This window comes from Buteo buteo, chromosome 27 (assembly GCF_964188355.1).
Source record: "Buteo buteo chromosome 27, bButBut1.hap1.1, whole genome shotgun sequence".
In the NCBI taxonomy this organism is placed as follows: Eukaryota; Metazoa; Chordata; class Aves; order Accipitriformes; family Accipitridae; genus Buteo; species Buteo buteo.
This window is the reverse complement of record NC_134197.1, coordinates 12013723-12037975: the sequence shown is the minus strand read 5'-3', so window position 1 is coordinate 12037975 and position 24253 is coordinate 12013723. Positions and strand designations below refer to the sequence as shown.

The window sequence follows — 24253 nt, the reverse complement described above, 5'->3', positions numbered from 1 at the left end:
CCCTAATATATAAGTTCATGCAGAAAAAGTAATTCTGAAGGTAAAGTTTGTTTTGGGTAGGGAGTTCACATAGGCAACATGGCAAGCAAAATGACTCCTTTGCAATTGTAGCTAGAAACTGCAAGTGTCACCACTAGCAGGAATGGTATCCAGACAACTTAAAACTTAGGAACTACAACATAATCTATCCTGTGCAAAAATATATTTGCTAATATAAGATGCACTTGTTCCTAAGCGATTTTGGTTTTACTGTTTTTCTAGAAGAAACCTTGTGCAATCAAAGCCTAGAATGAACTGCAGAAACAAGCTTACTTCCCAATAGCATATAAACCCCACTGGTTTCACATATTCAGTGACTTTGAAATGTGTAGTCTTGGTTTGGGTATAAGAAAGTCTGAGACACTCCCAAACTGAAGGCTGTATTTTTATTTATTATTTTTTTTAATAAAAACCCCACAAACTTAAAACATCAAGCAATGACAAGATACACAAAATTTCATCACTGTTGATAATAGCACTATAAGGTCAGGGAATGCAACCTAAGGATTTTCATCATTCACTCAAAACATTTTGTTGCATCTGCATAGAGGTAGACTCTTTGGCTTGGTTATTTCAGGATAAGTTTTTTCAGGAGACAAGACCTCTTCCACCTTTGTTCACAATTTGTACCTACTGCCCCAGAAGGACACACCACTAACTTGCAACCTAACCTAATACAGTAAAATGCCAAATCACAAATAAGCAATAACAACTTATAACAATGTTACTTGTGGTTGTTTTAAAGAAAAAGCCAAATCCTGCATTGAAAAAAACCAAATAATCAGAAAAACCTTACAAACATTCCACATATATATAAAAAAAGGCAATTTAATCTAAGTATTTAGCAAATATTAATTGCATTATGTGACTTTGATCTAGCGTACAACACAAAGCTACAGCTTTATAACCTCTTCATATACCCTTCATTTTCACGTTATACAAATCTAAGCAAAAAAAAAAAAAAAGCCACTGACAAAGCCGAGATGCAGTACGTCTGAAAAACCCCCAAACCTACAGTTCATTGAACATCTTAATGATGCAAATGCATGAACAATATATGTTTTCAAAGGTTGTTCAGCTCTCCTTTTCTGAATCAGGCTCTATAGGCCATGTATGCAGGACACATGTTCTTACTCTGATTTTCTGTTTCTTAGCACCACTTTACAGGCATTCTCAACCCTAAACACTGCTGACCTTATTGCTTTGAATAAGCAAAAGTCTCGTGGAAAGACTTCTTTTTATATTAAATGAAATAAGTTAGAATATAGGGCAATAGAAACCCTAAGATCTGGTTTATAAACCACACAGTAAAAATAAAAATGTTCTGATATCAATACAGTCCAATGAGAAACAAGATAGTTAACAAATTTTAATCATATTATGGATGTATTTAATACTGCAATTTTCATCTGCAGAAAAATGTTCACTTTGAACTGTCACAGCTCAGTGCTAGACTATAAGTTAACAAATTCATAATTCACACTTAAAATGCACAGTAAACATTAGACCTGAAAGTGCACAGTTCAGTTTTTACTGAACCTGAATACAGAAAATCAATATTTTCTCCTTTAATGATGGAGATTACATTGATCTGTTGTTATATATGTGCAAGTCATTATAGATAAAGATTTTGTAAGTAGCTAATATAAATACATTAGCATGTAATGACACAGGACCAACCCTTTTGGCAATGGCAGTTTGTTACATAGTTCTCGTATCTCCGCCGTTCAGTGCGGAATATATGTTTTTAACAATATACACATTCACAAACTATCAAAAGAATAAAACTTTTTCCTGTTTTATGCTACACAGAATGTTAAAAGTTTTATCTTCCAGGTGACAATAGCTTTACTGAATTTATTGACAGATGGTCTATTTAAGACATTAAAATACAAGTACAATAGGACACAGAAAGAAGACAACATTGGAAGAACTGTCAATACTTTTAGAAAACCTTACTTAGAAAACTATTGCATTTTATGAGAGGAAATATGTTCTGGTATAAAGGAATAGTCCAAATGGTATAACTAGATTTTTCACTTTCAAGTGAATGAGGTGCAAGAGCTATCAAAACGGATTAAAAAATTAAAGCATCTTAAAAGCATAAGTAAGGCACGCTGAGAATTAAGTTGTATTGTGCCACCACAGAATCTCTATCCAGTCTAGACCAAAGGAATGCACTTTGCAAAATCTAGCAAGACAGAGCTGTGCTGACTTTGGAATGTCAAAAAAGAAAGTATAACTTCTAGTAAAGTAAGCAAATGCAAATATAATGTAGAACATACCATACAATTATAGTTTACTGTGACAAAGGCTTATGGTGATGTTCTAAAATTCACGATTGAGTCCAGGTATGTTGTCCTAAACAAACTCCTGACAAAAGACCACAATGTGTTTCGAACAGCTCCATCACTGTCAATCAAAAATTGGCAGTTTCCACAGAGCAAGACATTAAAAAAAAAGGCAAAAGCAAAGTGATATCTCATGCAGCAGGTCACACATACTAATCAAAACACAGTACATTTTTAGCTTTAGCAAGACATAACTTTTAAAAGAAAACACCTTTATCAATTAGTCTTAGCACTTAATTCTTATGGACTTGGTGAAGAATTTAATTTAGTTCATTCAGTGATATTATAGAATTGATTAAAGTGCTATAGGAAGAATAAAAATAATTTGCGTTTCTTACTCCTATTGAAACTTGCCTTCAATAATAAGTAACTCAAATGTTAAAACTGATGGAACAGCATTAGCAAGAAACAGCTGGTTATCTGAGAGGGCATTTATTAAAATATTTCACGTACTTTGCCAAAGTACTGTGCAAAAAAAGCTTATCTATGCCCTATGTTGAACAATCTCATTAGTCATCTTTTGCTTTTTCCTTTAGCTATTGCATCTCCGTAGGTCAGGTGAATAAAGTCAAAGAGTTGCGTGGCATTGGCAGCATTACCCAAAATTTTGGAGAGTTCATCTTTTGACAGTGTCACTAGCTCTGCAATGCTTTTAACGTGGTTCATTAAGGCACGGCAGTTTTTTGCATTAATACCTGGCATTTTTAATAGAAAGTCCTGAGGACCAGGGTTATACTTGTCTGACTCAGGAAGAATTTCAGAATCTGCTGTGACAGCCATTGCCGTTTCTGCATCAGGTTGGGGATGGTTTTGTTTTAACTCTTCAAACAGTTCAGCAGTAGCATGGGGAGAGGGACACCACAGGATACGTAACTTTGGGAAATGAAGTGTAAGAAGGGTTAGTTTAGAAGTAACATCATTACTGGAAATTTCCTGATGTAGAGAGCCTCGTGGAATCAAGGAGAAAGATTTGTTAGGATCAAATTCAATCAGGAGAATTGGTCGCTTATAGTAACGGGACATAGAAATGCATTGTGTATACAGTCTTCCATTATTTAAGGAACCAATCAGATCACTGATACTTTTCCGCTCTACACAGATATCAGGAGTTAAAATATAATCTCCAACTTCCAAAGTAACAGGCTCAATGTCGATACCACGACGATGAATCAGTGATGGAAGCTCACTACGAAATTCCCGCATATCCACTATTACAGTTTGCTGAACACTCTTCTGTTCCTGTCCACCTAAAGAGCAAAATAAATACAGTTAACCTAATACTTATGACCTCTGACTCTGGTTGTATAGTTGTCCTGTGTGCTGCCAATGCTTCTGTAATGGATGGACTTCACATCTCAAATTATACCTCAAATTCAGCAGTATAATAAATCCAGACTAATTTTTCACTGTTATAGAGAAAAATCAGTTGCCAAATTATATACTGTAGTTCATGGAGTATGCTCTGCAGTTTAACAGAACTACCATGCTACCTGCTATAACCCTTGTATATGTGACAATGAAATATGTTAAGCTGTAGATGAAAATTATTTAAATGAATCAGGAAAATCTTTAAAAAAGTTGCCTGCGAAACAAGATAACGAAGCTGATCCTTTTTATCTCCAGCTGTTTCCCAAAGAAATATGGCATTTTATTGCAGGAGTTATACTTCAGCCTCTATAGATCTGTAGAAGGATACATGAAGAGACTGCAGCATCAAGGCCACAAAAGACATAATAGCAAAGATTAGAAAGCATATGGTGAAGGAGAGCAGGATTACAAAAATGACAGCAAAGAAAAACAAGGGCAGAGCTGTAAAGATGAACACAGAGTATATATGTCAGAGCAAAGGAACAAAAATGTGGTTAGAACTGCAACAAAAGAAAGATGCTTTATTGCAAAGAAAGTAGACAAAACCCACAACCTGCAGTTGTTCACCCAGGCACTGTGCTTCACCAAGATCAAAAGAAGTCCCCTACATTTACTAGCTCAAGGACAACACTGCCTTTGACTACCTGTAGACTTCAGTTTTAATGTTTTAACTTCTCTCCACCTCCCTACAAGCAATACTAGACAGTCTTATAACCAACTAGCTGCCTAGAAACAATCTAAATGGTATCTGTCTCAATGGTAAAATACTTCATTAATTGACATTTTCTTTTCAAAGAGAAATATAATTCATTGTCATTTCACAGAGAGGTAGATGGAGTAAGGGAGATAATGTTTCTTTACCATCAAGACTGCAGAGTCAACATGCAATGTGTCTATGACCCAGATGCTTTGGACAGGATTTAAACACAATAGTTATAGGCCTAACTTCATGAACTGCTCACCTGCTTTGCGTGTGTCAGTGGAAGCAGAGGCAGGTTTAGCATCTCTTACTAGGTCTAAGTTTGTTTCATCTCTTCCTTCTCTTTCTTCAGGAATAACCATGCTGGCCTTCTCTCTAAGGAACCACAAAGAAAGAAACACTAAAGACTGCAACTATATGAGAAAAATAGATCAAAATACTTTAATACCCTTCAGCCAGATGTAAAATTATATATAGTTTAATACGAATTGCAAACCTGATCAGAAATGCAATTTACTAGGTCTTCCAGATTGTTGAGCTAGATGCTATATTTTTATTTTTAATTGATAGCACTTTTTAGCATCTGCTTGTTTTATTTTTAGAACTTCTCTGGGCGTATGAAACAAAGGAATTAATGACTAATAATAGCAGTATAACCTGGTGAGAAGACACTGTCAGTAAAAATACTGTTTTACACAGTCTAAGAAAATAATTGGTTTGTTCCCCAAAAAGACTTCAGTCATAAGAGCCTTAGAAATATCTTACAAGAAATGTTACCTGCAGCCAAAAACGTACATTCACAGAAATGAAATTCATAGACTATTAGGGAAAAATACAAGTGGTGCTGTTTAGCCTTTGAAATTTAATATTAAAACCCCCTAAAATTAATAAATAAAGTATCAGGGGCTTTGAAAAGGAAGGTTTTGACTTTTCATGGATTCTCAGTGGGAAAGTTCTTTTAACATCTGAAAAGAAATTGAATTAGAAGTTTATTTAAAGCCTTCACACAGTTAAGCACTTTAGTATTTAAAATGTAATCATATAAGGGAATTACGTGAAACAATAATAAAGGTAGTAAACTAATTTTGTTACCGAATGAGTTTTTCAAAGGCCTCCTTCTCTTTTCTCAGAGCTGTGAGATAGCGCTGTTCTTCTGTTGAGCCCCCATATATAAGAAAATAAACTCTGCAGGTTTGGAAGAGAGGGGAAAAAAAAAAAAGAGGAAAGAAAGAGATCACAAAACTTCATATTAAGTTAAAAACACCCACAACCAATATTTAAGATTAGTAGCATTAAGTGCCTGACAATTTAGTATTTGCCTTAAAAAAGGCAAGTGAAAAAACACTATCTTTTTCTGTAAAGATATTCCAAAATCAGCAACAAAAATTCTTATATCCAGTGTTCCCTCTTTTCCCAGTGGCAGATACACTTACTGGAATTCTGGGATTCAACCAGAGTAGACTCAGACTGCAGTCAGCCATTCAGTAAAGACACAAAGCAAGTATAATGGAGAAATTACTTTCTTACTGTTTTTAAAATCTTCCCAGTAGAATATATATATAACAAACTAAAAAATCTGCAATCATCCTGGGTTAGGAAAAAACGCCACCTAAATACATCTAATGATGTACAAGGAAATCGTAGGTTCTACAAAGAACAAGCTGTCATTTATCTCGCAGAGATGAGCACACCGACAAATGAAGTTTTATTCTGCAAATAGCTATTTAAATGGAACATATAAGAATTAATAATTACCTTAAGGAATTAATTGCCTATAACTTTTCAGCACAGTCATTTTTTTCCAGTATATTTCAATTGAAGTACATTTTGACAGACTGATAGGATTTTATTCCTATTACTTTTTTCATGTGGTACACGTCCTAACCCCTACTTGCATGACTGCATCTGATTTTCCTGCTCTGAAGTGTGGGAATGTGATGCTGGAGGTAGATATAACACATGTTGATTAGGCAATTAAAAATAAATTGTACAAATAACCCAGAAATTATCCTCATGCAATATACTTTGTGAGTTCTGTCATTTATATCTGCAATAGAGAGTCCTTCCCTGGAAATCAGGTACAGACATACTAAATACTGCCAAACTGATTTCCATTTTCAGTTACGTTGCATATATACAAATCTTTGACTGGAAAATTACAACTGCTTTGTTAAATTTATGCAAGTAATTTTCATGAGGTGATTAAAGTATAAAGCATTAGAATTCAAAAGGTAATAATTTCATATGCCAATAAATTGTGTTTCAGCTGTAGTTAGTAAAGCATGTTTATTCTAAGACTTAAGGAACTGCTGTAAGTTATTTTCAGAGAGATAGAGGTATAACTACAGTTTACTGTATTCAAGAAACGCTGTATCAGGCAGCCATATAAATGAAAAATAATGCAAAAGCTCATATTATATTAAAGTTTTCTATTTTTTTAATTAGTCTGTAACATTTATTCATAAACATGAGTTTTGCAATTCACAAGTGTATCAAATATATATACAGAATGCAGAAATCTTTCTGCCAGCTAACCCCAGAACAGTATGTAACTGCAAATACTTCTTATTTTCTTTACTGCGTTTTCCTTTACTTGTTTTTCTGTTATAGTTTCTGAATTAGTGGTCATCAGCATGACCAGACATCAGGAAATGTGAAAATTAATTGAATCCAAAATGAAGCTTATTGTCTAAAAATCACACCTATAGAGACGGTTCAAAATGAGACTACAGCACCTCCAAATGGATCTATTGCCACCACTAAGATCATCTAAGCAGAGGTCTTGTAGAAGATGGAATGAACTTTTTTTTTTTTATAGGTATGTTTCTGCTGAAAGTGCACTTATTTTTTCTTTTAAGGCTAAAATTACCCTGACCAAGTCAACTTGCCTCAAAGGCTTCCCAGGCCTGCTTGCCTTGTAGATTTCCAGCTGCCGAACAAAAGTTAGTTCTGCATCATATAATACAACATATCTTGGTTCTACTTCATGCAGTACCCGAGTGAGCGCATAGGGATCACTGCAACCCTGCAACGGATGAATAATTGTGAGCGGGTTCTTGAAAATACCATAGTAACAATCTGAGGGTAAGTTGACATGGAAATCTTCAGGAATGGTCTCTTCAATAATGCTTTCTTGGCTACTGCTTAATTCTTTGTTGTCTTCTACCTCTAACTGCTCTCCCTTTTCCTCCTCAGTTTTCCCTATCATTTGGATTATAGTCCGGTCTTGCTGCTTCTTGTGTTTATTTTGTTTTGAAGAAGCTGTGAGTTTGGCTTTTTTGGCTTGAGGCCCTGTGTCTGGTCTGGCATTTCCTTTGGACTTGACAGCTTTTCTGTCCTTAATCCACACTTCTTCAGCTTTCTCATCCTTTCCGCAGGTTTTGTTATACAGTCTTGTTAAAAAAGCTTCTGCTCCAGCAATAATATACTCCCTGAGCTGCGCACAAGCTCGGTCATCACTGGCACAAATAAGCACTTGCCCTGCAGTCAAGAAACAATATCATGTTTATAATCTGTTATGCTGTACTTCTTATCCAGCTACAAGACATCTCTTGAGCAAACTGTTTTTAATGATCCTAGAAGCATGCCTGCCAAATGCCTTTACATTTGGTTGTCACAGTTGCTCCGGACTTTCAGGGAGTCTAAATTGCATGATGTTTTGTACCAAAAAAAGATTACAGAATGTTAATGGAAGTTCAGCATTCCTTATTCTTATACCATCTAAATTAGTGAGGTCTTCCTTTTGACCATCTGAAACGAGGCAGATATAGGATGTATTGAAACGTACTTGGACAACTACTTTTTTTTTTTTTTTTTTGAATGTGGAATAAGAGAGAACTTAATTTAGACCATTCTAATTTTCAGCCTTTGTCAGCTGTGTTAAAGAGTCTAAAAAATACATGTTTCACACAGCATTATTGACATTTGTGGGCCTTGAATAACGATTCCCCACAAGCTGACTCAGATAAACTCCTACAACACTAGGTGAGAGAGCCAGATCTTATCCAGAGTCAGAACACTGTGGGTGGAAGAAAGGAGCGCTTTTTTACCCTTACTACTTCCTAAAATAAAAATTGGTGAAATTTAAGGGGACGAAAAAGCCCTAAAATAGGAAAGGCAGCAACACAGTTAGTTAGAAACACACTTGCCTTCCACTGTCTACCTCATTTAGGTGCATCTCCTGAAGAAGCAAATTTTCAGGTGCATGAGAAGAATGTGTGAGATGGAAATGGCATAAGACAGAACCCCTATTTTTTTTTGAACCTGAACTTGAGAAATGAGTTAATGGTACCTTCATTGATTATTACAAATTTCCACGACATTAGTTTTATTGGTTTTGAGACTACGGTATCAGTACAATATTGAAATGTAAGTTAAAATATTTTCTGTAATAATACAGGGTATTTCCTAAACAGTATTGCATAGTAACCAACAGCATTTCTCTTTCAGAGCAAGAACTAAATAGGAGTTTATGTAACACAATTTAGTTTTAGATAGTTTAGGTACATAAACTCCTTAAGTCCACAAAATATTAAATTTAAAACTAGCTCTTTAATAAAACTACAGTAAAGAGTTAGGGTCCTTGTCTCAAAAGTCAAGTAGAAGTAAAAACTAGCTGTACTGTGAAAACTTACATCATTTAATATTCTCTCACCTGGACCACCAAGGTCTTCACTGTTCTTATTCTCATTTTCAATCTCTCTTAGTACTTCTCTCAAAGCTTCCCATTTTGGGTTACTTTCTAGAACCAATTCCCTTTTCAGTTCTGAAACAAAGTAAGATTGAACATAGCAGCTCTTGCAGCCAAAATATCTTTCAGAACTTTAAATTAGTAGTTAGATGTCAATAGCATGATGGTTGTTGGCAAATATGATATTCAACAGCCTACATATGCAACTTGTTATGATAATGGGTTGGAGAGCACTCTTACAGAAACATTCAAAAATGGGGATAAGTGCTCTAGTGAAGCAAAAAGTTTACAATATTCACTCATTCGTCAATTCTGAAACTCCTGGAAATATTTTAGTAAAAGCAATAGCAGCCTCCTACCCGTTCACGTAAAATAAGATCAAGCTAAACACCAATGTAATTCAAGAACAATTCCATAAAAGCTCTCCCAGTGATCAGCTGAGCAAGCTTAGAAGAACCCCTTAGTTCTTCATGACTCTGTTTTGTGTTTATTATATGCTTTTTGAACTAAGATTATGTCTCAACTTATCCCAGCTAACAGATTGAGATCTTGAGCTGTTTTAAGATGTAGGGAACACAAGTAATAATATGCAGAGCGTCTGAAATCGTGTGACACTCTCAAACTTAAAATTAGGAATGATCAGTACCATTTTCCTTCTTTACATCACTTTTTTCGGAGCCTTTGCCTTTCTGATTCAGTTTCTCATCTGCAATGCGATAAACTCTAGCTCGAGCATTTACAAACATGGAAGTACTGGCGTCAAGAAACAGCCAACCTAAAGAGGAAAAGAAAGCAGTAGTAGTTTGACATTTGCAATGTGTATGTGTTTCAACCCTTTCCAGTAAAAGCCCCAAATCTCTCATCTGGAATACCTGTGCTACCTGCTTGCTATGTAATTACTAGCTTAATAAAAGACAGAAATGTGATGCAAATCTCACAGTGTTAAGTAACAGCAGTTAAGTGGGAAGATGAAAGCATTATCTGTCAATAAAAACCTACGTCCTTATGGCTGGTTATATAAAACCTAATTAGATACCTTCATATGTTTGGGAATGTTAATTAAAAATATCGATATTTCACTGTTTCATGCATTAACTTGTATGGTCATTCAGTGTTTACCTGAATTCTCACCAAAAGCTTTTTCACTTGCTTTCAGTGACTCTAGAAGATTAAGGAAAGTGACACAATCATACTGAGTTAGATACAGTAGCAAAGTACGTAGTATCTTCAAATCCTGGACCAAAGATTTTGTCTTGGCTCCAAGCTGATGCCAGAGAGGATCTAAATAGTGACGTATTGTCTAGAAATATAAATTGGAAAGTTCAGGATGTCAAATATATAGTATACTAACAAAGATAATGCACTTTTTCCTTTACAGGGCATGCCACTAGTTTCCAAAGTTATTAAACATACTCAATTAAAAATTTGATGGTGAGGTATTTGTTTTGATAAGTAATCATTTTTTGCAAAGTTAACATAATATAGATGCTTATATGTAAAACATTTCAACAATTAGCAGATGTATATCATTTAATGCTTTCAGTGCATATTTTCCTGTCCATATAATAAAAAAAACCCTGGTAAAATAAACCCCCCCTTATTTTACCACTACTGGCCTGTGCCTTTATTATCTAGTATCCTTTACTTAAGTAAAAAACATTATAATGTCATTTAATTTTCAAAATAAGATGAGATGCACAGATATGCAACCTACAGAGCATATGGAAAAAACCTCCAAATATTTGAAGTACAGAAGGCCTTACATCAAGATTAAATCACAGGTAACATAACCATGTTTCACTATGGTGGTTGAAGTTTATGATTTTACCCTACAGAAAGCATATATAAGCCAAACATTGCAGATCTGCCAAAAAAAACAATGCACACACAATTAGTAACATATATAATGATTAAAGACAGAACAGATGCATGCATGAGCCATATTATGTATTATACACAGCGCTTCTCCTAATAGAGAAAATAAAAAATACAAGCAGGAAATTCAAGAGGGAAAAAAGGTGGGTGTGTGTGTAAGTAACTGCATACTTATCTCTGAAGTATTTTGAGCTGAAATTACAGCCATCTTTGTAGTAATAATAATAAACCAACCATGAATCAGGATGTTCTTACTGCAGGGACTTTGGAAATGAAGGAAGAACAATAATACCAACACATCAAAAACTCTACCGGTAACTGTAACATCACCATTTAACAGTTTCTCTCCTTGTACCAGTAATAAACATGTCATGGGAGAATACTCTGTTGATGCTGGTTAGTTATTTTACAAATAATATTTTTGTTTGCATTGAAGATCTACATCCCTTTAATTAGACACAGCAAAACAATCAAAACAGTTACCTTGTCAAAAGGTTTAGCAATAGCATTTTCTAAAGATAGATCTTCTACTTCAAGAGCTGGATTATAACGTTTGAGTTCTCTCAGACATGCGTTCAAAATGTCCAGGACTGAAGTCTGGATAGCACGCATAGCGGGGGTCATTGACACATGTATTTCCACCACTTCAGGTTTATGCTTCTCTAAAAATGAGTTCACTGCTATATGAAATCTAAGAGGAAAACAGCTTATTGAGATTTACATGGATGGTTTGCTTGACCTACAATTATTCAAAAGTTTGTATAAACTACAATTACAATTGTTTTAAATGTAAACAAGTAAGTTAATTAGAAAATAAATCAGTTTATACTAATGTGCAGACTCCAATCTTATGAACAGCCTCAGAAAACCATCTATTCCACAATTATGACTGTAATCATGCAAGCCTATAGTGCTGGTGAATGATCCATGTAGATCCACTAGTTTCTACATCATTATTACATATAACAAATATTAAAGTAAAACCAAAAAATCTCATGAGGGAGAAACTAGAATGGGTTCATATATCCTTTTGAATCACATGGATCCACTAGCAGATTCTGTGACCTTCCCAGATTCTGATTATAGCAGGTGCTTGTTAGAACACTGCCTTACAGCCAATGCGGCTGTACAGGTACATAGATGCTAGCTGATTTTTACCAACAGAACAAGGCTCAGAGAACGCTTTGTCTGACCTCTGAAACTCAGTGGGCATTTCCCTTACTGTATGCTGCACTCTCAGGTCTTTTCATGGGTCAGAAGCCAAGGAAGAAAATTTAGAGAGCTTTTATTCAACCTTTCCTATCCCAGTTATGTCCATTTCTACTCCTTTGTGATACTGGAATGTTAAAGAGTTTACAATGCAGAGTAACAGTACATTAAGATGGAGTGAAACTCATTCTAGACTGGACTAAAGGAACAAATGGGCAGACCTCCTGCCCAAGGCTAGAGCACTGAATGGGTAATCAGCTAAAGTGCCCAGTGCCATTTGTGGCTTTGCTCCTGAAAAACTTGATGCATGTCACAAACTTGGCAATTTGGTTTCTATCAGTCATCAAGAAATATTCTTCATACACAACATACACGTAAAAGAAGACTAAAAAAACCTGACACGAAGAAAGAGATCCATGGAGTTTCATTGCAGTTGGAAGCAAATACCTTCATGAATGGCAGAACTGAGAGACTGTATTCCTATTACTTCATGGCTTAAATAATCTGTTTAATACGTGAAGTTTTTCTTAAGCTATTAGGAATGTCACTTTCTGCTGCGATTTCTGTTAGCTAAAAGGACAGCTATACCACACAGTTCAGCCCCTTATAGATTTAATGTGGCTCTATTTTCAAAAATACTTAAACAAATTTAGCATCTTTAAGATCACTTCTGTCAAAAACTGAATGAAATTTGTTTGGGAATACAAGAGGGAACACAGAGTAGCAGTGTGACTGCATACACCTCATTTTCTTAGGAACCCACTGTAACATTCTTCACCTTTTCCACCTTTTTTTTAAGTTTAAATCTCCAATGAAATAAAGAGGTGCTGTACCTTGGCCACAGATAAAGTTTCCTGACAAAAAGATTCCTCATCACTCTTTCCACATGGCAAAAACCAGTATTAAATGCAACTGCATTATCTGTAAAGGCTTTAATGAAGCCTTGCTTGTTCTTCTGGCGATAAAGTCGCAAGATAAATGCTTCCTGACAGGACTCAATGATTCTGTGTGCTTTGTACACCAAAATGCCTGGCAAAATAAAAGGTTTTCAAGTTACAAAAAAGTAAACAAAGGTCCAATTTTGTATAGATTTTTCCTCAAAACTCGTATTTTTTTAACCTTTTTTTCTTAAATAAAAGACAATAGGAATTTAAATCTTCTAAAGTGATGGTTGAACAAACTTTCCAGGGTTCAAACCAAGCAATTCCTCAGTTTCAGTACCATGGAATCCCAAAATAACAGAACTGGGTTAATGATGCATCTTTAGCAAAAAAACCCTTGTGCTAGAGTGGCAGGACGTATCAGCTTAGAAAATTCTTTACTCCTAAGGCAAAACTTGAATCTTATAAAAGGAGTAAAAGCAAATACAAGACATAACACACTATTACAACAAAGCAAGTTTAAATATGTTCAAGATTATGATATTTGAATTATTTTATTAGAGAAGTTCTGGAATTACAGACTTGTCAAGTATGTTTCATTGGTAACAGTTCAAGTCTTTACATAATCAAAGAACTTCTGAAAATATGTATTTTGCTTTCCCCCCGCTTTCTGATATTCATATTCACACTTGAGGACAGAAAGTACCATCAACTGTATGAGTACACCACCAATTTTCTTTATGGCTATGGGTGTATTACTAAAAGAAGATTTATCATGCACATTTTAGTAAAGAGAAGTGAAACAATAGTTAAGTGTTTGAGGTGAATACTTCTGGGATTTACACTTCACTCAGCCAAGACCTGTTAAAATGAAGGCTTATTTTGTCTCACACTTAATTGTGTTACATTACACACATTACATTTTTTCATTCTCCCCCTAGTGAAGTGAGGCCTATGTGGTACTTTTATCTGTTCACAGCTTCCAGTGGAATAATAAATGCCTTTCTAAAATGGAAGCAAAGGACATCAAACATCACACATTCTACCTTGTGCCTACATAAGCTGACAAACTTACAGTGCATTTAATTTCTGTAACAAGTTTCTTCAACTCAGCACTCAGCCGTTGATTTTAATATGCCTTTACTTTGTAAATGAAAGAGCATCTATACGAAAAAGACTTCCATCTAACTGCTAGCCATTCATGATCAAGTCATGGAATAATCCTCTAAAAGGTATTTTTCTATCTAGATATTATGTTTCTCCTGTGAAGCAAATTTTTCAGAACATAATAATGATCGTACTCATTTCTGAACATCTTCCAGTTTGTCAAGATGTGACTCTGAAAGGACGTTACAGGCGAGATGGAATTTGTAATCGGCCAGTAAGACTATGTATTTATCATAATACCTTCCTACTTTTAGTCGATATTTCTCTGCTTATGAAGTGAGTTTATACTGTTGTGTAAGCCTTGGTAGAAACAACTTGCCACTGTTTACTACACCAACTTGCATCACTTTTACTATGCTATTAAGGAAATCATTTCTATTTGGCCAAAACCACCAGGAATAATTCTTCTTTACTGCAGTGATAATTTCTTATTTTCATTTAGCTGAATTTATGAGTTCATCAGGTCTCAATTCACATGTGATTCTACATTGGTTTTATAAACAACATTTATAACACCTAGAAACACTTTTGCTATGTTAACTCCTCAAGAAACACTACTACAAGTTTTTGTTGGTTTTGTCATGCAATTTCACTCACAAATAATATAAGTTTCCAACAGAACCACGTGTTATGCAAGTTTTAAATGAAGGAGCCAAGTCTATCAAAGCTGCTGTCACACTGACCTCCAGTGGCAATGCAAAAACTATGACAACTGTGTCATTATAGGACAGGACTATTTTTTAGACCTTCAGTGTATTTTTTCTTTTCATACCAACAAAGTCCAAAGCTGTGTTTTCTTTCTTTTTTTTTTTTTTTTTCTTCTTTGGTAGGACAGAAATGTAAAGAGGAAGGAGTCAAGGGGATGAAGAGAAAATGTGGTCACTTTTGTTTTTTAACCTAGAATTATCAGAATTGACAGATCTGGCATCCTTTGGCTGTAGCATAAAACTGTTCAAGATGTTTTACAGATTAGAGCTTGTCATATATTGACTAAAAGAAAAGGGATACAGCTTCTAAAGCAGAAACTTATGTTCTTCTAAGCATTCAACATTCAGTTATGTTTAGCCATTAAGATGTTAACATTTAGATAACGGTAAAATATTCTTATATTCCTGGCTCTTAGATATCTATTTTACTAGCTCTCAGATATCTATTTTACTAGCTCTCCAGGCTGTAACAGGGTTTCCAGCTTAGACAAGAACATAAAAACAATGGCGATTGAGGGAGAAGGGGAAAAGAACACAGGACAAAAGAGAAAACTCTAACATCTTTCAAGTATGACTTCTATACAAGAACAAAAAAGGTCACAAGCTATTCCCAAAATCTTTATGTGATAGTAACAGCACTACTTCATAATACTGCTATTTAGATAGTGTCCAAGGCGTGTCAAGACAAAGATTAGTAAGGTATTGCTATTTTTTGATGGGAAAAGTCATCAGGAATAATTTTTTAAATGCAAAAAATAGGTAGCATGCATGGTTGATAAAACAGGACATCTAAAAATCAGTTTTAATCACAGGGCATTTAATCATAGGCCAATGTCCTACAGACCATAGGACACTATTTCACCAAGTGCAATCAATTCTTTTTCTTTGAAAGTCAGTCTGAATTTTGTTTCTTAGGTCAATGGCATAGTTTAACTGCTGATTTGTTTTCCAGCCACTTATTGATATCAGAAAGCCATACAAATGCATGATCCAGTATCTAAAAATAATGTGGATGTTTACAAATTCTATGGTTAAATAATGCAAACAAATCTGGAGCAAAGAAAACCATTGAAAAAAATGAGAGAACTACATATTTGCTCCTTTTACCTCAGTCTTTGTGGAAAAAAAGGAATAATTCTTCAACCTCAATACTGGTTAGTAGAACTCTTCATATAGAATTAAGCTTTATGTATTTTCAAACAGAATAGTCTTACCTTTATTTCATTAAACTCTTACCAGTAATGAGGTTTGCAGGAATTCTGTCAGTAAGGAAATCTACCACAAGGATTCGACTTGTCGCAAAGATGACTCCTCCTTGTGTGTAAAATTCATATCGAGTATTATTTGTAATTTCATTGGTAACACGCCGAGGAAGATGAACAACTCCATCTGACCTCAGCTGATCAATAAAATACTCCTAAACCAAATACAATAAAAACACAAGACATCGTTGTGGAAACTGATGAAATGGATGCAAAAAAACTTTAATTATACATACTCTGTTGATTTTGAGGAGCTGTCGAAAACCAATTAAAAGCATGGCAGTGTAACATACTACCTAAGGAAGTCAGAATTATGGGTTTTTTTCTTCTTAGGTATACTTTGTTCAGCTTCAAACTCTTCCAGGTGATTTAAAAAGGCATGTATTTTCAGTAGCAGCTAGACAATACTTAAGCAAATATGAGCAAGTGACGCTCAAAGAAGCTTACATTTTCTTATATATTAACAGCTCTTTTTCAGAGAATAAGCAATTTCAATACTGACTTAGTAACAGAGAACTGGGAAGAGATCATCTTTGAGTCCACTCGCCTGCTATCAAAGACAACTACAGCAGGTTGGTCATATACGTCAAGCTTAATTTTATAAACTACAGCTGTGATATTTATTCACCTATGGTCAGTACAAAAAATCCCCAGAACATCACCTCCCCGTTGGTGGGAAATCTCGCTGGTTCCAGCGAAAACAGACGGGCCTTTTTTTTTTTTTTCTTCTTCTTTTTCACAAGTAGGGTCAAACGTGTCAACAAGTTTCACTCCTTTCTGCTCACTGGCTACTTACAGATTTCTGCCATTTCCAAGCTACGCATATAAGCTTATTTTAGATCGTTATTATCAGGACTCCACCGTGCCGCACGAGTAGAAATTCGCACCCTGACGTGATGCATCGGGTCCGACAGCTCCCCCCCAGCAAGTGCAAAGGCCCCGCGCTGCCCCCACCCGCACCCCGGCCTGAAGACCCCCTCCGCTCCGAGGGAGCGGGCAGCAGCCCCCTCCTGCCCCCCGGGACGAGACGCTGGTGGGACGCCGCGCCGCCGGCCGTCCCCGGGATGCGCCCGCCGAAACTGAGAGGGGACGCCGCTGAGGGGGAAGGGGCGGGGCGGGCGCGACGCCGCTGACAGGAGCTCCCCTCACCTCCTCGGCGGGGCTGGTGTTCAGCACCAGCACCAGGCTGGCAGGCTCGCAGTAGAGGCGGAGGAAGCGCAGCAGCAAGCGGTCGATGCCGAGCCCGCGGGCGCAGACCACCAGCCCGTCCTGGTGGAAGAGGTCCAGGAAGATCTGGCTCTCGTGCTCCAGCAGCACCGCCATGGCCGCCGGCGCCCGCCGCCGGTGGAGCTGCGCATGCGTGCCAGCCGCCGCGCCCTCCCGCTGCTGAGGTGGGCGCCGCCGCGGCGACGCCCCCTGCCGGACTCAGGCGCCGCGGTCCTCCAGCGCCGAGCGCGGCGGGTTTTCCCGCCCCGAGCGCGAGGTGCCTCAGGCGAAGCTCCGGCAGGTGGAGGGCGGCGGCGGCGGGACGGGAGGATCCCGAGAGCCACCGGCGTGGAAAAGGAGGTGGGAAGGGGACTTATCTGCCCCGCAAGCTCCCCACAGGTGCTCGTATTGAGGCGAGCTGAAGCCCCCTCTCCTCCTGGTGTGTGTGGGAGGGTGAGTAAATATGAGATAGGGCGTCTTCCTTTTTTATTACAAATTATTTGGTGTTTGCTACTGATTACCTGCATTTCTTAAGTAACAAAACCAAGCCTGACTGAACTTCAGCCTGCATTCCTCATACAGTGCATCAGTACCTCAGCATTTTCCTGGTGCCTCGTTTTTTAGCGTCCTTACCTCAGTGCAGAAAAGGCTGTTTATTCCCACAGGGGTGACAGACTCTTCAGACCTGCTTTCAGGACCAGCTGAAAATGAAGGACACTTCTCAGAGTTACCCTACAATTCAGCCTGGTGAAGGGCAGGTGAACTAGTCTCCCGCCCCTCTTGAAATAAGCAATTTTTCTGGGCCTACTGCAGGGGAGATGGATGCCGCTTCAACTGGGTTAAAATCCCCTGAGAAAGCGAGGGGGAAGACTGACAGCTTTTACACAGGGTTATTGGGTGGAGGGACAGCATACAGCCAGCTTCTTCCATAACGTGAATGTGTGGAAGAAGTTCCAAATCTCTTTTATTTACACTCGGTATTAATTCCCATTATTTCCCTCAATATCATCTTTTTTGGTAAAATGCCATTATCAGGGCATTGAGTTAACCGTCTAATACATTCAAATAAATACTTTCAGTTCTTTGTTTCGCATCGTCACATTTTGGCAGTTGCAATGTGGTTTCTTTGGTTTTTGTTTTTTTTCTAAGAGAAAATAAATTGTACAGCTGCTAGTGTTCTTTTACTGCATATTTATTCAAGTTGACACTATTAATGAAGATGCACTTTACAATGCATTATTTGTAAATTTGCCACATGGTCAGGATTATGCTATAGAGTCTTTTAAATTAATATAGGAATTTTTCAAATTATTTTATAATATATGTATTTGCATTTTTAAATGCAGTACAGAGACTCGGGACAAAGTAGGAAAAAAGCCTTTAAGTGCAGAGACTCAGAGCAAAGTAGAAAAAAAGCCTTTAAAAACTGACAAAAAATAATAAAATGTATGGGGACTATTCTTGATTTTTCTCATACATGTGTCATATTTCTGAAGTTTTATGCTGATACCTGAACAATTTTTTCCTTGCAAATTGGATCATATTGCCAATGGTTGTATCAAATACCATGGTTTGGTTCTCATTTTTAGCTGACTGTAGTTAAGCTTTTTGTCATTTGTGTTTAAAACTTATTTTAGACTATAAAAATGTCAGAAAAACAGTATTTTTACTTGGACAACATTTAATTTTTGTGGCCTGCAGGTCGTTTTACTGACCATAACAAAGTCTTATACAATAACACAATGATTATCATTAACATTTATTACTATTTTTGAATACTGTATGAGCAGCTGTAGTCCAATAAGGCTACTTCTTTGAAGAATTACAGTATTTTATAGAATTGTCCATATAATTTAGGAACCAGCCATTTCCTTGACCTACTGTTTCCTACATTAATTAGAAATAATACCTTTTCTAATGGTCCAAATAAAATATTTCAGGCATCTCTATAGTCTGATTTTAATTTGTACTATATATATTTCTATATTTTTCACTTTGGCTAACTATAGTATTAATGTAAAATTGTTGTGAAATGTACTTCTTGTGCTTATGTATTTATTAACCAGTAGAGGGCTGTCATTTGTTACCTTAGAAGAGCAGAACTTAGGCCTAAATCTTGCAATTCATTTTTGTGTAACTTTTCTTTGCAAAACATTAGAGTAATATTAAAAAAAATTCATAAAAACACAAGTAAGAACTTGTATAAGAAAATGATAAATAAAATTTGGCTAAGAATTAGATATAATATGCAATTTTTAAGTTGGGAATAATAGGCTAGGAGAATGATATTCAGGGGAGTACATGCTAATACATTTCTGTATTCAACAATGAAGGCTTGATTTTAATTTTAGACATATTAAAACTTCTGTTATATATATGTATGTAATAAACATTTGGAATAACTTTAGAAGTTTCATTCCATATAAAATTATAAACAAACACAAACTATAGGCTACTTTCATGCTGATAGATTATATGACATGGTCAGTACAGCCGATTATCAACCTCCCATGAAAGACATTTACTTGCATGTTTTAAAAAGGCATTAACAGACCTACTTACTCCATCTTATTAACACTATATGAAAAGCAGGTTAATTGTATGGTAGTGCAATAGAACGAATCACTGGAGGTGGGTTTATTATTTGGATCACTCATTATTGGGATCACTAATATTAATCTTCTCTTTAAGATGTGCTTTTGACAACTTTTTTTTTTTTTTTTGACAAGTTATTAATCATTACTAGGGAAGAGAAAAATGCACGAAACCATGACTAAGTCATTAATCTGCCTATTTGTGTAATGACAACAGTCTTTTCTGAAAACTAGTAACAGTTCTTGTGCGTCATATTAATAATTTTTGTTAATGATAATGTAAAGACCTGAGGAGGACTCCCTGTAAGAAGAAAACCAGTATTTAGATAACTTATGTAAAATTTATTTTATAGTCTTTCTAAAACATCAACATTTTATTTTGTCTTCCATAATCTTTGTATTTAAGTAAAACTCAATATTTTCAGCTGTGAAAATGTGAAATTTCCCACTCTCTGGATTTTTCATTGTGTCTTTGGCCTGGTTTGTTGTTTGGATTATAGCCTTATTAACCCCATTATCTACAGAGAAAAATCTCTGATTTAGGGGATGTTTAAAACCTCAGTTGTGTTAGCCAGCTAAGAAGACTAGGGCCAATGTCTTTGAAATGTCCTAAAAATTATCACATTTTGTGATTTTTCCACAGAGCCAGCTTCATAACAAATGAAATCTAATATATTACCTCAAATCCTATATACATTTTGATTCATTATCTCTGATTAGATTTATCAACATACTAGTTCCTAAATTCATTAGCTGATGAATCTTAAGAGATTAACATTCATAGTCCTGTTATTAGAGTTATCTTGCATCATTATATCATAGACTACATATTTATACTTTTTCACACCTTTAGTAAAAACAAAGACCTGTTGGAGCTTCTAGTTAAAAGATAAGACTGCTGAAGTGAAATTTTCTGAATTAATGCATAGTTAGTTTTGTTATCCAGGTTCCCAAGGAAGTATATTTATTTTTTTAGTATAAGAACAAACTTCCTTTCTAAGAAAAAAGAGCAAAAATAGAAATACTGATATTTATCTATAGATATAAAGGTACATTGGAAATTGAAAAAACATGTTCCATAATTTGGAAATTTATTATAAGCCATCTTTTAGCCATATCTATTAGTGTTCTTAGAAAATTTGATTCTGAGATGGACACTTTCTGTAATTTGTAATTGCATGAAGTAGATTTTTCTCCAGCAGTCTACATAGAACATATCCTTTACAGGTTAAAAAATATTTCACCTATAAAGGAAAACCTAATTGTTCTTTTTCAAGGAAGCTATTGTAATATTTAAACATGACATGCTTTTGCTGGGTTAAAAATGAACTCCAATAAAATAATTGATTTGGGCTATGGTCTGATGGATAGGAAACATTAGTAAGGGAAAGGTAAGTTCTTGTCCTACGTTGGCTCTGCACAGACCATGAGACCCTGGAATTACTAACTCTGTCACCTTCATTTCCCCCTTAGGTATAATTGCCATACAAGTAACAGGAAATGTGTTCAGGGTACTTTGTCTTAAGTAAACTCAGAATTAAACTTAAGCAGCTGTTAATGATTTCCACAGTATTTTTTCTCAACAATTACAAAGCTAGGTTAAAAACTTCAAAGGTATGTACAGTTCATACTTAAGTACCCTGAACAACCTTAATTTTGATCCCCCCCCAACTTGTGCATCTTATATAAATAATGTATGTGGTGACCATGTAGAATATCCCACTTTAATAGTTTCTAGATGTAAAAGTCATGACATACAATGAGATTTTTTTATTGTAGCAATATATAAAAATGACAGCTAGATGAAGTATTTTAATATGTTACTGTTGTTCAAGTCTATCATACATTTCTAAAGGATATGGTCATATTCTCTCAATGTTTAACTGTTCATTTAATAGAAGTAATTTTACAAATTAACTGTTTTGTTATTAACAAAAGAAGAAGCAGTTGGTGATGCAATGGGGAATATTTCAACATGGATGTATATAGACAGTATTACATATGCATAAACATTTGCACCATTGTGACCAGCGTAGATTTATTGTATAGTAGTGGCAATGCAAATCTGGTTTTGCAATTTTAGTTGAAGATTTTGTTTTTACTGACCTTAAGTTGATGTGGATGAAAAACATCATTTTCTGAGTGCTACTAGAAGCGGGTTTTTGTGAAAAGAAGTGATCTTGCAATGTTATTACTTGTAACTTTTTCATCTGAACTGCGGATACATAACATAAGTTCTTGGACCATGTAGTTCAATGAGTATTTATTTATCCTTCTGATTCGGAGAGAATAGTTATAAAGGGATTAGAACTGGAGCTTTATGAAAATATAGGTTACTCTCATGCACAAACCAAATATTCTGTGAAGTTGTTACTTTGCTAAAGAGCTTGCACAAGATCTCATAGAGAAAAACGTGCTAACATTGATGCAGCATTCTGAAGAGCATGTTTTAAGGCACTAGGAAAACATAGGCTGTTAAGGAGCTAATTTGCACCTCAGCCTGTTTATTCTCATCAGTCCATGTCGAGAAAGCAGTGATGTACTTTTCTTTCCAAAGCATATTTGCTTTGGTGGGTAAACCAGATTTAGTCATTGTTTTTAAAGCTGTATTCCAAAAGCAGTGTTTGCTGTCTAAGTGAAAAAGTATAGAGCAACAACATTGCTGTAGTAGTGTCCTGTGGGTAAAGCAAAGAAGAGACAAAATTGTGACTGTTCCTAAATTTTGCTGGTAAGATATTGTTACCTTACAAGTTAGTATGAAGTATCAGTTTTATACAGACATTTTTCCTGAGGCATATTATTGAATTTACTGTTTCTCCAATACAAGAGTAGTTTAGCAAGGAAATGTACTAACATGACAATTAAAAACCTTTTCATATTAATTTGAAAATTGTAAAAGTGGTTTTAGTACTGTTTTACATGATAGACATTTCTAATTAGAGTGCTTGTAGCCTATTATTGAAACAGGATATTGCTGCTAATGTAGGATCACATTTGTAATAATTTACTTAACACTTTAATAACTGAAGGCAACTGCAGTTTCTTCACTGAAGGAATATTCTGATTTTCTCTGTGGGGCAGATTCATACCTCTATAACTTCTTCTTGACTTTTAAAGAGAATGTAAAATTAACATGAAGCAAACTTTCCTGATATATGGAATTTTCCATTCCTCTAAGTGTTTGGTTATAGAATATGTAGAGCAAAGACAGCAATTTTACACTGTTGTGCAATGTTCTGTTTATGTACTTCCTGAACCAGTAGATATATGCAGGGGAATTTGAGGATTAAAAACTGAGTTGACCAAATCCACAATTACTAGAACTTAGTGCTATGCAGACATGGACAGCAACCAAGCAGAGGAAATCAGGACTCAAATTTCAGGCTTGATCTTCTGAAATGTGCACCATCAATTCATGCCTTGCCCAGTGATGTCAACTCTCCTATAATGCACTGTATAAGTGTGACCGTTCAAGGAAGCCAGGAAAATGACATCTTACTTTAGATAACTATTTTCTAGGAAGAGAGATTTAGATTTCTGAACAATGGAAAAGGCTCATCCCTGCTTTTACTACACCAAGTAAAACAGGACTTGTAAGCTAATAAAATGGCCGTGTGCCTAGCTGACAAATTCCAGTGAGGTAAAGAGGATGGTTAACTGCTTATAGGAAAGAAAAACTAAGTGTCTGACTAAAAATATGATGTATAGAAGCTCTACAGTACAATGTCATTATTTTCTTAGAATGTTTTCTTTTTGGGCAGTTCAAAGTGAGAAATAATGCTACCTCCTATCAGTGTCATGTTATTCCAAAGGAAATAGTTCAGCTATTGTGATACTTTTGCTTTTTTTTTTTTATTTCAGTAGCTGTTGGCTTTTTACATCCTAGTTTGAATGTATCATATTTCCCAGAAACATATCAAGAAAACTAGCCTTGTCTTTAGTAAATAGTATCTGGAACTTCTTTCAAGCATTTATAAGCTTGAATGAATTTCCTGGGATATATCAGGCAATGCAAAAATCAGAATTGGAATCTACATCTTTCCTTCATTTCAAATCAATACGTCTTTTCTACTCTTTACTTTCAGTAACTGTATCTGAAAAATTAGATATGTACCAAATTATCACACCTCTCAGACTTCTGTCTTAGTTAAGATAGTATTATGAATGTGTGATCTGTTCTATTTTTAATCATGTTTTAAACTCA

At 35.6% G+C, this 24253-nt stretch overlaps 1 protein-coding gene across 1 annotated transcript; it reads right to left on the bottom strand.

Annotated features, from left to right (window-relative positions):
• Window positions 1–411: 411 nt before the first annotated feature.
• On the bottom strand, window positions 412–17588 carry ERCC4 (ERCC excision repair 4, endonuclease catalytic subunit). Its single transcript, XM_075058308.1, has 11 exons — window positions 17399–17588; window positions 16224–16404; window positions 13066–13261; window positions 11507–11714; window positions 10268–10448; window positions 9795–9923; window positions 9113–9223; window positions 7347–7938; window positions 5551–5643; window positions 4721–4833; window positions 412–3637 (listed from the first exon to the last, which is right to left on the bottom strand). The coding sequence occupies exons 1-11, from the start codon at window positions 17570–17572 to the stop codon at window positions 2904–2906; spliced, it is 2712 nt and encodes a 903-aa protein (XP_074914409.1). The 5' UTR covers window positions 17573–17588; the 3' UTR covers window positions 412–2903.
• Between the last annotated feature and the right edge of the window lie 6665 nt (window positions 17589–24253).

What these genes read in the sequence shown, in the direction of transcription:
- ERCC4 (XM_075058308.1), bottom strand. Translation starts at nt 17,572, where the DNA reads ATGGCGGTGCTGCTGGAGCACGAGAGCCAGATCTTCCTGGACCTCTTC. An exon ending in TTGCTAAACCTTTTGACAAG is followed by an intron (nt 10,449 to 11,506) that starts GTAACTGTTTTG and finishes TTATATTTCTAG; the next exon opens with ACAATACGTCACTATTTAGA. An exon ending in CACTGACACACGCAAAGCAG is followed by an intron (nt 3,638 to 4,720) that starts GTGAGCAGTTCA and finishes TTTGCTCTTTAG; the next exon opens with GTGGACAGGAACAGAAGAGT.